Source organism: Cheilinus undulatus, linkage group 11 (assembly GCF_018320785.1).
Source record: "Cheilinus undulatus linkage group 11, ASM1832078v1, whole genome shotgun sequence".
Classification (NCBI taxonomy): Eukaryota; Metazoa; Chordata; class Actinopteri; order Labriformes; family Labridae; genus Cheilinus; species Cheilinus undulatus.
Window position 1 is genome coordinate 50,555,766 of NC_054875.1, and position 12,501 is coordinate 50,568,266.

Sequence of the window (12,501 nt, forward strand, 5' to 3'; positions counted from 1 at the left end):
GTCACAGCCCGCCGCCGTCTCGGACTGACAGGCCGCTCCGCCGTCACTCAGGTGTCAGCTCATCGAGTTTCCTGGCTGTTGCAGGAGGGGCTGGTGTTGATATTCTGAGCAGCATCTCTGCTGTGTAAACACTTTATGTAGATTGTTAGTTTCTGGTTCAGATGTGATGAAAGATTGCATGTTGTTGCAGGTGGATTGCAACGGGGGAAGAATACTGAAAATATAGAAGTAGAAATGTTTCAGACGTCAGAGTTTCTGCTGGCTCTGCAGGAAATCACCTCAATGAGTGGCATGAAGTGCTTTCATTTAATGATCTCCATCCTCAGACCCTCAGATGGTGGAAAGAACACTGAGGGGGACTGTGGCCAGGATGCATAAATAACAATAAAAATCATTTCCCTTCATATTTTTTTATAACTTTTTTTGCATTCATTTCTTCAGCAGCATCAGACCTGATCATAAATATTTAATAATTATTAAATTTTAGGAATTTAACCTTTCAAATGCCAGTTTAAGTGTAAAACTCCCTGATATTTGTAGGTTAAAAGACACAAAACATGAAATATTTTTCATATTCTACATGCAAACCAGATATCCTTGCAGGAGGTTATCACAGACTTGGATAGGTCAATAATGAGCAACAACTTTGATTTTATGCATTTCTATTTTTCTTCATTTTAAGATTTTAATAATTGTTATAGTAGCACCCCTATTGGAAACCACGAAAACGGTAGGAACTTCCCCCTCATGCCAAATATGGTCGAATGTCTGACATCTGATAACAAACAGGAAAAACTACAAATTAAACCCTTCTGCCCTCCTCGGGCATTTTTGGCCATTTTTCTCAACTTTTTATTTTTCTTTTTTTTTTTTAATAATTTGTGATCATTTTGTCGGTTTTACAGCTTGTGGCATGAATTTTTTTTACAGGAACATTTCTTTCTAGTTGAATTTTTTAAATCCAACATGTTTTCCTCTTAAATGTCATTCAGACTCTCTCAGTGAATTTTCTACCCTCTGGACACCTTCAGGCTAAAATGTACACGTACAAAAAACTGCCATTAAATCAGCATACATCAAGATTTTTTTCTACTTTTTTTCATAAATCTCTTCAACAACTTCAGACCTGCTCAAAACTACCAAACATTCAATAATTCTCAGAATTTTAACCCTTTAAACTCACACAAAACTCTCCATAATATAACGGGCAGAAACAGAAGAATGTGGTGCATGGTGCTACAATGAGTAAACGGTTGAATCTGGTGGAATACGGTAAAAATGTCAAATTTCACTAGACTTCTTCACATTGAAATGCTGACATTAAAGAATGCATGATTTTATACTGCAGTGACAGTGAGATTAAAAAACCTGGTTTTTCAGAGGGTATTTCTGAAAAAATATTAATGCAATCAGATCAGTTTTGCTGCTAATCTTTGACCCATCCAAGACTCTTATCAGCACCAAAGCCCCATCTTTATACTCTTTATTATATGGAAAATAATTCACTTTTTCTGTTTTTTATCAAAAAATAAAATATTTCAAATAATCAAACTGGCATTTAAAGGGTTGAAATCTTGAAAATTATTGAATGTTTGGTAGTTTTGAGCAGGTCTGAAGTTGTTAAAGAGATTTATGAAAAAAAAAAAAAGTAGAAAAAAATATTGATGTCTGCTGATTTAACGGTAGTATTTTTTTGTACGTGTACATTTCTGCCTCGAAGGTGTCCAGAGGGTAGTAAATTTGAGGGCACCAGGGTTAAAGCAAAAATAAAATTCTTTTTTCTTTCATTCCAGCACCTCTATGGTTAGATTTCTTTAAGCATGCATGTAAACGTACTAAATATTGATCCCTGGTTTATTTCTGTCTTCTTTAAAGTGCTCATGCTCAGACAGAGTCGACCTCACATCAGCCCCAGTGAGGCTAAACGCCGTTCTCTCCAGATCATGATAAACTCGACTAAGCACGTCTCTCTTCAGTTCCTTCATGGCTCAGGTCGTTTTCTGTGATCTGACGCCTGCAGCCTTTCCTGCCTCTACTGTATTCTGCACATGTGATTCCAGAATGAACTGACAGTCTGATGATGTGTAGATTTCAGTGTTAATTTTGCACCACAGCGTTTGATAGCTGATCCATTTTTGGAGAGGTGTCGTTCTAAAGTCACCTCGTCGTCTCAGAGATAGCTACCATGTCTCTGCAGGAATCAGACTAACCCTTCTAGAGGACCGCTCAAAGCTCAGGACAGCAGGAAATGACATCATATTTCAGCTGAACAGCTCCTTTAAATATGGTCTCTCTCATTCTACATTTCATCTGTCCCACTTCCACCCTCATCCAAAACTCCTCTCAGCGTGAGGGAGAGAGATTCAGCTTGGTGATGAGAAAATGGACTAGAGGAGGAGAGGTCTGAAGCTCAGAGCCCTGATGGTGCTCCTGTCAGCCTGTTGGGACCATCACGCTCACACAGGCTGCATGGTGGGGCTCCTGCAGCCAATCACAGAGGAGCAGAGGGACACAGGCTCATTCAGAGGGTTCATGTGTTTGCCAAAACTGCTGTAGAAGGAAACCAGTTTTTATCTGCAAAAATATGACCAAAAATGTTCGTCAATGACCTGGTTGATGACAAAGACGAGGAGATAAGGAGCTAAAAATAGATCAGCAGGGATGAAACTGATGAAATGCACACTAGTCTGTGTTAATGAGAAGGGACAGGAAGAGCTGAGGCCATGTCCGAGGTGCAGCCCTGTGCTTCACATTAAACCTGCATTCAGAGGTTTTGGGCTGGAAGACTCCAGAAGCTTCTATGAGTGACATGCAGACACTAACACTGGCTGCTGCTGCAGGACAGTCATCCTCCTCATCACTCAAAGCAGACTGGACTTCCTGTTTATCTACTCACAGAGGAGGTCACTATTAAAGCTTTTCTTAGAAAATCCACCGTATGGAGCACAGTTGTCTTCCCATTTTAAATAAGAGGAAAGCTTCTGGGGCCAGAACCGAGCATCAAGTCTGGTCTCTAGTGGGGCCGCAACAGGACAGAGAGGAGGGGAAGTACGGGGTCGAGGAAGGCAGAGAATACATCACACTGACAACAAGTAAGCAGCACAAAACATGAACGAAGTACAGCAACAGAACAGCAGCTTCTAGTGGTGCATCATAACAGCATAGGGCTGGGTGACATGGCTTAAAATGTAAATCAAAGTATTTCTCTCCCCTTTGCTGTAGTGGTATTATTTATGGTCATATTACAACATCAAGGAGGTTTAGGGCGCTTTCACATTAGGCCCAGTTGTTTCGAACCGTGCCGCGGCGCAATTCCTCCCCCTCCCCCTCCCCCCAGCTTGCTTTCACACTAGCAACATCGATCTGTGCCCAGGCCCACTTGTGTATTTACTCAGTCTGAAACAGCAGGTGGCGGTATGATGTGGGCCTTCACAATAAAAGCATTTAAAAAAATAAGAACTGCAACCTTTCATTGTGAAGAACCTGACAGGAATAACATGATTATTGTTTAACTTAGCAGTAGCAGTGATGACGGCTGTGTTCACTGCTGCTTCTCTGGTTTAACTCCATTAGCTACTTCAGGGATGCATGGCTTTTATCAGCCTGATATCAGTGTTGGCAGAGATCAACATTTCTGCTGATAATTCCCTCCGCCAAGGAGGTCATGTGATCGGGTGGGTTTGTTTGTTTGTTTGTTAGCAACATAACTCAAAAAGTCACTGATGGATTTTCAGGAAATTTTCAGGAAATGTCAGAAATGGCATAAGGAAGAACTAATTAGATTTTGGTAGCGATCTGGATCACTGTCTGGATCCAGGAATGTTTTTAAGGATTCTGTACTATTGGGAGATAAGACTAATGGCGGAGGTCTGCGCTGTTACCACTTTACACCAGGAGATGGCAGACATGAGTAACTTCAATCCCAGCGGCATTTTTGGGTTTGTTTCTATTCAAAGTTTTGGAGTTTATAGAATTTGAAAGACGCACGCCTGGTTGAGGAGACGAGTCGGAGCGTAACAGAGAGAAAGACAGTGAACTGTAGCGAGAATACTCACAATGCTGGGAGGAATAGAGGAATATTCACCCTCTGCCATGACTACCAGTCGTCCAGTGAGACCATGGGTGAGACTGTCAGTGCATCTGTTGGCACCAGCAGGCAATGCTTCCACCATGACAGTCCACACATAGCGAAGTCAATGTTTTGCCTCACTGTGTTTCCACTCCATCGGGGAGGGAGTAATCGGCGAATGCCATGGTGGGGGGCACATGGGGACGTGGTGGGGGTATCTTGGGGGGAATTCAAGACACCACGAATAGCGATGGAGATCAGGAATGACAAACACTGCAGAGGTAGACGTGGTAGAAGCCATGGGAGAAAACACACAGCCTGGTGATGTCAGAATATGCAAATTAGATGAGTGAATTTACTCCCATCCCAAAGTTTGGGTCATACTGAAGATTTTTTAAAGGATTCTCTACTATTGGGAGAAAGGGCTAATGGCGGAGGTCTGCGCTCTCTGAGTGCTTTTCTAGTTTATTATCAACATTTTAGTGCAAGAACTCAAACACCACTTCAGCTCTGATTTCTCTGTTCCTCTAAAGCTCAGAGGAGCCTCTGAACAACAGAAACTTATTTTAGTAGCATGTTGGCGTTATGGCTGTGCTCTAACACGCCTGAAATTAAAACATGGAGGTGATTTAGATCTGCTTCCAACAAAATGTCAACACCTCAGTCCCAGCTAGAGCTCAACAACAAACAGCTTAAAAGTCTGTTTAGTTTGGATTAAACAGTAAAAATAACCTTTAAACTACAGACACCTTTATGACCTTAGAAGTACTGAGCCGTTTCTGATGCTCTCTGTGAGATCAAATCTCTTCACTAACCAGGATCTTTCACCTGCATCACAGACTTCAGAATTCTGCAGACCATGAAGGTATTTCTGCAAAACTTTAAAGTGTAATAGACATTCTAGCCTCACCTGGAATATGAGAACCTAATCCTCTTTTTAGCCCTGATGTCAGATTAAATATTCAGCTGTCATTAAAGGAAGAATGACTATGACCTCACTTCAAGTCTTTGGTTTGACTTAGAAATAAAAAGTCTGAATGTGACTTTTCAGCTCTAGATGATAAGAAAACATAAAAAACTGTGAAGTTTAAGGTACAGTTTAAAAACGTCACCCCTCTAGGTGAAAAAAGACACTCAAGACTGTTATTTTGAGGGCCCCCCATCTCAGGACCTCCTAGAACCCTAACTGTGTCTCCCTCATTAGACGCCCCTGCCGAGGATGAAGAGTAAACCCTGCTGAAGATGAAGAGTAAACCCTGCTGAGGATGAAGAGTAAACTAGCTGAGGAAGAAGAGTAAACACTGCTGAGGATGAAGAGTAAACCCTGCTGAAGATGAAGAGTAAATCCTGCTGAGGATGAAGAGTTAACACTGCTGAGGATGAAGAGTAAACCCTGCTGAGGATGAAGAGTAAACCTAGCTGAGGATGAAGAGTAAACACTGCTGAGGATGAAGAGTAAACCCTGCTGAGGATGAAGAGTAAACCCTGCTGAGGAAGAAGAGTAAACCTAGCTGAGGATGAAGAGTAAACCCTACTGAGGATGAAGAGTAAACCCTGCTGAGGATGAAGAGTAAACCCTGCTGAGGATGAAGAGTAAACCTAGCTGAGGATGAAGAGTAAACCCTGCTGAGGATGAAGAGTAAACCTAGCTGAGGATGAAGAGTAAACCCTGCTGAGGAAGAAGAGTAAACCCTGCTGAGGATGAAGAGTAAACCCTGCTGAGGATGAGGAGTAAACCCTACTGAGGATGAAGAGTAAACCCTGCTGAGGAAGAAGAGTAAACCTTGCTGAGGATGAAGAGTAAACCTAGCTGAGGATGAAGAGTAAACCTAGCTGAGGATGAAGAGTAAACCCTGCTGAGGATGAAGAGTAAACCCTGCTGAGGAAGAAGAGTAAACCCTATTGAGGAGGAAGAGTAAACCCTGCTGAGGAAGAAGAGTAAACCTAGCTGAGGATGAAGAGTAAACCTAGCTGAGGATGAAGAGTAAACCTAGCTGAGGATGAAGAGTAAACCCTACTGAGGATGAAGAGTAAACCCTGCTGAGGATGAAGAGTAAACCCTACTGAGGATGAAGAGTAAACCCTGCTGAGGATGAAGAGTAAACCTAGCTGAGGATGAAGAGTAAACCCTGCTGAGGATGAAGAGTAAACCTAGCTGAGGATGAAGAGTAAACCCTGCTGAAGATGAAGAGTAAACCCTGCTGAGGATGAAGAGTAAACCCTGCTGAGGATGAAGAGTAAACCTAGCTGAGGATGAAGAGTAAACCCTGCTGAGGATGAAGAGTAAACCCTGCTGAAGATGAAGAGTAAACCCTGCTGAGGATGAAGAGTAAACCCTGCTGAGGATGAAGAGTAAACCCTGCTGAGGATGAAGAGTAAACCCTGCTGAGGATGAAGAGTAAACCTAGCTGAGGATGAAGAGTAAACCCTGCTGAAGATGAAGAGTAAACCCTGCTGAGGATGAAGAGTAAACCCTGCTGAGGATGAAGAGTAAACCTAGCTGAGGATGAAGAGTAAACCCTACTGAGGATGAAGAGTAAACCCTGCTGAGGAAGAAGAGTAAACCCTGCTGAGGATGAAGAGTAAACCTAGCTGAGGATGAAGAGTAAACCCTGCTGAGGATGAAGAGTAAACCCTGCTGAAGATGAAGAGTAAACCCTGCTGAGGATGAAGAGTAAACCCTGCTGAGGATGAAGAGTAAACCTAGCTGAGGATGAAGAGTAAACCCTACTGAGGATGAAGAGTAAACCTAGCTGAGGATGAAGAGTAAACCCTGCTGAAGATGAAGAGTAAACCTAGCTGAGGATGAAGAGTAAACCCTGCTGAAGATGAAGAGTAAACCTAGCTGAGGATGAAGAGTAAACCCTGCTGAAGATGAAGAGTAAACCCTGCTGAAGATGAAGAGTAAACCTAGCTGAGGATGAAGAGTAAACCCTGCTGAGGATGAAGAGTAAACCTAGCTGAGGATGAAGAGTAAACCCTGCTGAGGATGAAGAGTAAACCTAGCTGAGGATGAAGAGTAAACCCTGCTGAAGATGAAGAGTAAACCTAGCTGAAGATGAAGAGTAAACCCTACTGAGGATGAAGAGTAAACCTAGCTGAAGATGAAGAGTAAACCCTACTGAGGATGAAGAGTAAACCTAGCTGAAGATGAAGAGTAAACCCTACTGAGGATGAAGAGTAAACCTAGCTGAAGATGAAGAGTAAACCCTGCTGAGGATGAAGAGTAAACCCTACTGAGGATGAAGAGTAAACCTAGCTGAAGATGAAGAGTAAACCCTGCTGAGGATGAAGAGTAAACCTAGCTGAAGATAAAGAGTAAACCCTGCTGAGGATGAAGAGTAAACCTAGCTGAGGATGAAGAGTAAACCCTGCTGAGGATGAAGAGTAAACCTAGCTGAGGATGAAGAGTAAACCCTACTGAGGATGAAGAGTAAACCCTGCTGAGGATGAAGAGTAAACCTAGCTGAGGATGAAGAGTAAACCCTGCTGAGGATGAAGAGTAAACCCTGCTGAGGATGAAGAGTAAACCTAGCTGAGGATGAAGAGTAAACCCTGCTGAAGATGAAGAGTAAACCCTGCTGAGGATGAAGAGTAAACCTAGCTGAGGATGAAGAGTAAACCCTGCTGAGGATGAAGAGTAAACCTAGCTGAGGATGAAGAGTAAACCTAGCTGAGGATGAAGAGTAAACCCTGCTGAGGATGAAGAGTAAACCTAGCTGAGGATGAAGAGTAAACCCTGCTGAGGATGAAGAGTAAACCCTGCTGAGGATGAAGAGTAAACCTAGCTGAGGATGAAGAGTAAACCCTGCTGAAGATGAAGAGTAAACCCTGCTGAGGATGAAGAGTAAACCCTGCTGAGGATGAAGAGTAAACCCTGCTGAGGATGAAGAGTAAACCCTGCTGAGGATGAAGAGTAAACCCTGCTGAGGATGAAGAGTAAACCCTGCTGAAGATGAAGAGTAAACCCTGCTGAGGATGAAGAGTAAACCCTGCTGAGGATGAAGAGTAAACCCTGCTGAGGATGAAGAGTAAACCCTGCTGAGGATGAAGAGTAAACCCTGCTGAAGATGAAGAGTAAACCTAGCTGAGGATGAAGAGTAAACCCTGCTGAGGATGAAGAGTAAACCTAGCTGAGGATGAAGAGTAAACCCTGCTGAGGATGAAGAGTAAACCCTGCTGAGGATGAAGAGTAAACCCTGCTGAAGATGAAGAGTAAACCTAGCTGAGGATGAAGAGTAAACCCTGCTGAGGATGAAGAGTAAACCTAGCTGAGGATGAAGAGTAAACCCTGCTGAGGATGAAGAGTAAACCTAGCTGAGGATGAAGAGTAAACCCTACTGAGGATGAAGAGTAAACCCTGCTGAGGATGAAGAGTAAACCCTGCTGAGGATGAAGAGTAAACCCTGCTGAGGATGAAGAGTAAACCTAGCTGAGGAAGAAGAGTAAACCCTGCTGAGGAAGAAGAGTAAACCCTGCTGAGGATGAAGAGTAAACCCTGCTGAGGATGAGGAGTAAACCCTACTGAGGATGAAGAGTAAACCCTGCTGAGGAAGAAGAGTAAACCCTGCTGAGGATGAAGAGTAAACCTAGCTGAGGATGAAGAGTAAACCTAGCTGAGGATGAAGAGTAAACCCTGCTGAGGATGAAATGTAAACCTAGCTGAGGATGAAGAGTAAACCCTGCTGAGGATGAAGAGTAAACCCTGCTGAGGATGAAGAGTAAACCTAGCTGAGGATGAAGAGTAAACCTAGCTGAGGATGAAGAGTAAACCCTACTGAGGATGAAGAGTAAACCCTGCTGAGGATGAAGAGTAAACCTAGCTGAGGATGAAGAGTAAACCCTACTGAGGATGAAGAGTAAACCCTGCTGAGGATGAAGAGTAAACCTAGCTGAGGATGAAGAGTAAACCCTGCTGAAGATGAAGAGTAAACCCTGCTGAGGATGAAGAGTAAACCCTGCTGAGGATGAAGAGTAAACCTAGCTGAGGATGAAGAGTAAACCCTGCTGAGGATGAAGAGTAAACCTAGCTGAGGATGAAGAGTAAACCCTGCTGAAGATGAAGAGTAAACCCTGCTGAGGATGAAGAGTAAACCTAGCTGAGGATGAAGAGTAAACCCTGCTGAGGATGAAGAGTAAACCTAGCTGAGGATGAAGAGTAAACCCTGCTGAGGATGAAGAGTAAACCCTGCTGAGGATGAAGAGTAAACCCTGCTGAGGATGAAGAGTAAACCCTGCTGAGGATGAAGAGTAAACCCTGCTGAGGATGAAGAGTAAACCTAGCTGAGGATGAAGAGTAAACCTAGCTGAGGATGAAGAGTAAACCCTGCTGAGGATGAAGAGTAAACCCTGCTGAGGATGAAGAGTAAACCCTGCTGAAGATGAAGAGTAAACCTAGCTGAGGATGAAGAGTAAACCCTGCTGAGGATGAAGAGTAAACCCTGCTGAAGATGAAGAGTAAACCTAGCTGAGGATGAAGAGTAAACCCTGCTGAAGATGAAGAGTAAACCTAGCTGAGGATGAAGAGTAAACCCTGCTGAAGATGAAGAGTAAACCCTGCTGAGGATGAAGAGTAAACCTAGCTGAGGATGAAGAGTAAACCTAGCTGAGGATGAAGAGTAAACCTAGCTGAGGATGAAGAGTAAACCCTACTGAGGATGAAGAGTAAACCCTACTGAGGATGAAGAGTAAACCCTGCTGAGGATGAAGAGTAAACCTAGCTGAGGATGAAGAGTAAACCCTACTGAGGATGAAGAGTAAACCTAGCTGAAGATGAAGAGTAAACCCTACTGAGGATGAAGAGTAAACCTAGCTGAAGATGAAGAGTAAACCCTACTGAGGATGAAGAGTAAACCCTGCTGAGGATGAAGAGTAAACCCTACTGAGGATGAAGAGTAAACCCTGCTGAGGATGAAGAGTAAACCCTGCTGAGGATGAAGAGTAAACCCTACTGAGGATGAAGAGTAAACCCTGCTGAGGATGAAGAGTAAACCCTACTGAAGATAAAGAGTAAACCCTGCTGAGGATGAAGAGTAAACCTAGCTGAAGATGAAGAGTAAACCCTACTGAAGATGAAGAGTAAACCCTGCTGAGGATGAAGAGTAAACCCTACTGAAGATAAAGAGTAAACCCTGCTGAGGATGAAGAGTAAACCTAGCTGAAGATGAAGAGTAAACCCTACTGAAGATGAAGAGTAAACCCTGCTGAGGATGAAGAGTAAACCCTACTGAGGATGAAGAGTAAACCCTACTGAAGATAAAGAGTAAACCCTGCTGAGGATGAAGAGTAAACCCTGCTGAGGATGAAGAGTAAACCCTACTGAAGATAAAGAGTAAACCCTGCTGAGGATGAAGAGTAAACCTAGCTGAGGATGAAGAGTAAACCCTGCTGAGGATGAAGAGTAAACCCTGCTGAGGATGAAGAGTAAACCTAGCTGAGGATGAAGAGTAAACCCTGCTGAAGATGAAGAGTAAACCCTGCTGAGGATGAAGAGTAAACCCTGCTGAGGATGAAGAGTAAACCCTGCTGAAGATGAAGAGTAAACCCTGCTGAGGATGAAGAGTAAACCCTGCTGAGGATGAAGAGTAAACCCTGCTGAGGATGAAGAGTAAACCCTGCTGAAGATGAAGAGTAAACCTAGCTGAGGATGAAGAGTAAACCCTGCTGAGGATGAAGAGTAAACCTAGCTGAGGATGAAGAGTAAACCCTGCTGAGGATGAAGAGTAAACCCTGCTGAGGATGAAGAGTAAACCCTGCTGAAGATGAAGAGTAAACCTAGCTGAGGATGAAGAGTAAACCCTGCTGAGGATGAAGAGTAAACCTAGCTGAGGATGAAGAGTAAACCCTGCTGAGGATGAAGAGTAAACCCTGCTGAGGATGAAGAGTAAACCTAGCTGAGGATGAAGAGTAAACCCTGCTGAGGATGAAGAGTAAACCCTGCTGAGGATGAAGAGTAAACCTAGCTGAGGATGAAGAGTAAACCCTGCTGAAGATGAAGAGTAAACCTAGCTGAGGATGAAGAGTAAACCTTGCTGAGGATGAAGAGTAAACCCTGCTGAGGATGAAGAGTAAACCTAGCTGAGGATGAAGAGTAAACCCTGCTGAAGATGAAGAGTAAACCTAGCTGAGGATGAAGAGTAAACCCTGCTGAGGATGAAGAGTAAACCTAGCTGAGGATGAAGAGTAAACCCTGCTGAGGATGAAGAGTAAACCTAGCTGAGGATGAAGAGTAAACCCTGCTGAGGATGAAGAGTAAACCTAGCTGAGGATGAAGAGTAAACCCTGCTGAGGATGAAGAGTAAACCCTGCTGAGGATGAAGAGTAAACCCTGCTGAGGTGAAGGCTGAAAGAGAAAGGTAATATTTTGGGGTGATGGGCGCACATGCGTGCACGTGCACGAGCACGGAGGCGCGCACACGCAGACACGTAGTGAGCGCGTCCGTACACACAGAGGCATCGCTCACGTTCTCCTGCTCACATGTGCACCGCGCACATGTTAAACAATCACCAGCACGAGAGCAGACACGCGCTCCCACACACACACACACACACACGCGCGCACACTCACGCATGCATCCTTGTCGTTCAGATCAGCGGTCCTACCTCCACACTTGGCCGAGCTGCAGGACGTGGAGCACGGTTTGAAAGACCCACATGCACATGGTGCAGCACCTCGGCGGAGCCCCGACTCTCCCCACCGTCGCTGGCGGAGTAGAGGACGTGTAAACCGGGGTAGCATTGGCAGCGTTCAGCGCCGCCGCGCTCCCACCGCGCTGTTCGCTGTCCTTGGTGCTTAAACTGTTGTCGTCGAGCGTGGCCGCTCCGCCTGCCGCGCCTGCCGCAGCCGCGCCGGTCCCGCTGCCGCTCGACGCTCCGTCCCCGCCGCTCAGCTCCGTGTAGTCGTACACGAACCACCTGAAACTCAGAACCTGGACCACGGCGGAGGGCACCACGACGAAGACGAGGGTCAAGCCGAACCACCAGTAGTCACCTCTCAGGTAGTAGTCGGCGGCCAGCCACAGGTCTGTCGCGCCGTCGGAGAAGAAGACGAGTAGGGCGCAGAGCACCCAGCAGCAGTCCAGCAGGGTGTAGGGCTTCCCGCCAGCAGCGGTGCAGCGGGACCGGGCGGCGGGGATCCCCGGCTCCGAGAGGCTCCTGGGCGTGTTGTCATCTTCCACAGACACCGCTGCTCCATCCGACTTAGCGGCCATGTTGGTTAGGATAGGAGAGAAAGACAGAGAAAGAGGTGGAGATACGGAGAGAGAGAGAGAGGGGATGGAGGAGGGAGGGGGCTGGCTGTGTGCAGGAGAGAGAGAGGGAGAGAGATTACATCATAACTAGCCTCATCATCAGCCAATTAATTGTGAGGCATCATTACTAAGAGCGCGTTTAACACCATGGCATCAGCGCGATGTTTGCAGGACATTCAGCGT

At 45.0% G+C, this 12,501-nt stretch overlaps 1 protein-coding gene across 1 annotated transcript in view; it reads right to left on the reverse strand.

Annotated features, from left to right (window-relative positions):
- Nucleotides 1-12,279, reverse strand: part of xkr7 (XK, Kell blood group complex subunit-related family, member 7) — a 123,921-nt gene extending 111,642 nt beyond the window's left edge. Inside the window, exon 1 of the mRNA XM_041799941.1 lies at nt 11,672-12,279. Coding sequence (XP_041655875.1) covers nt 11,672-12,279 — 608 coding nt within the window. The remainder of the gene's footprint in view (nt 1-11,671) is intronic.
- Nucleotides 12,280-12,501: the final 222 nt, after the last annotated feature.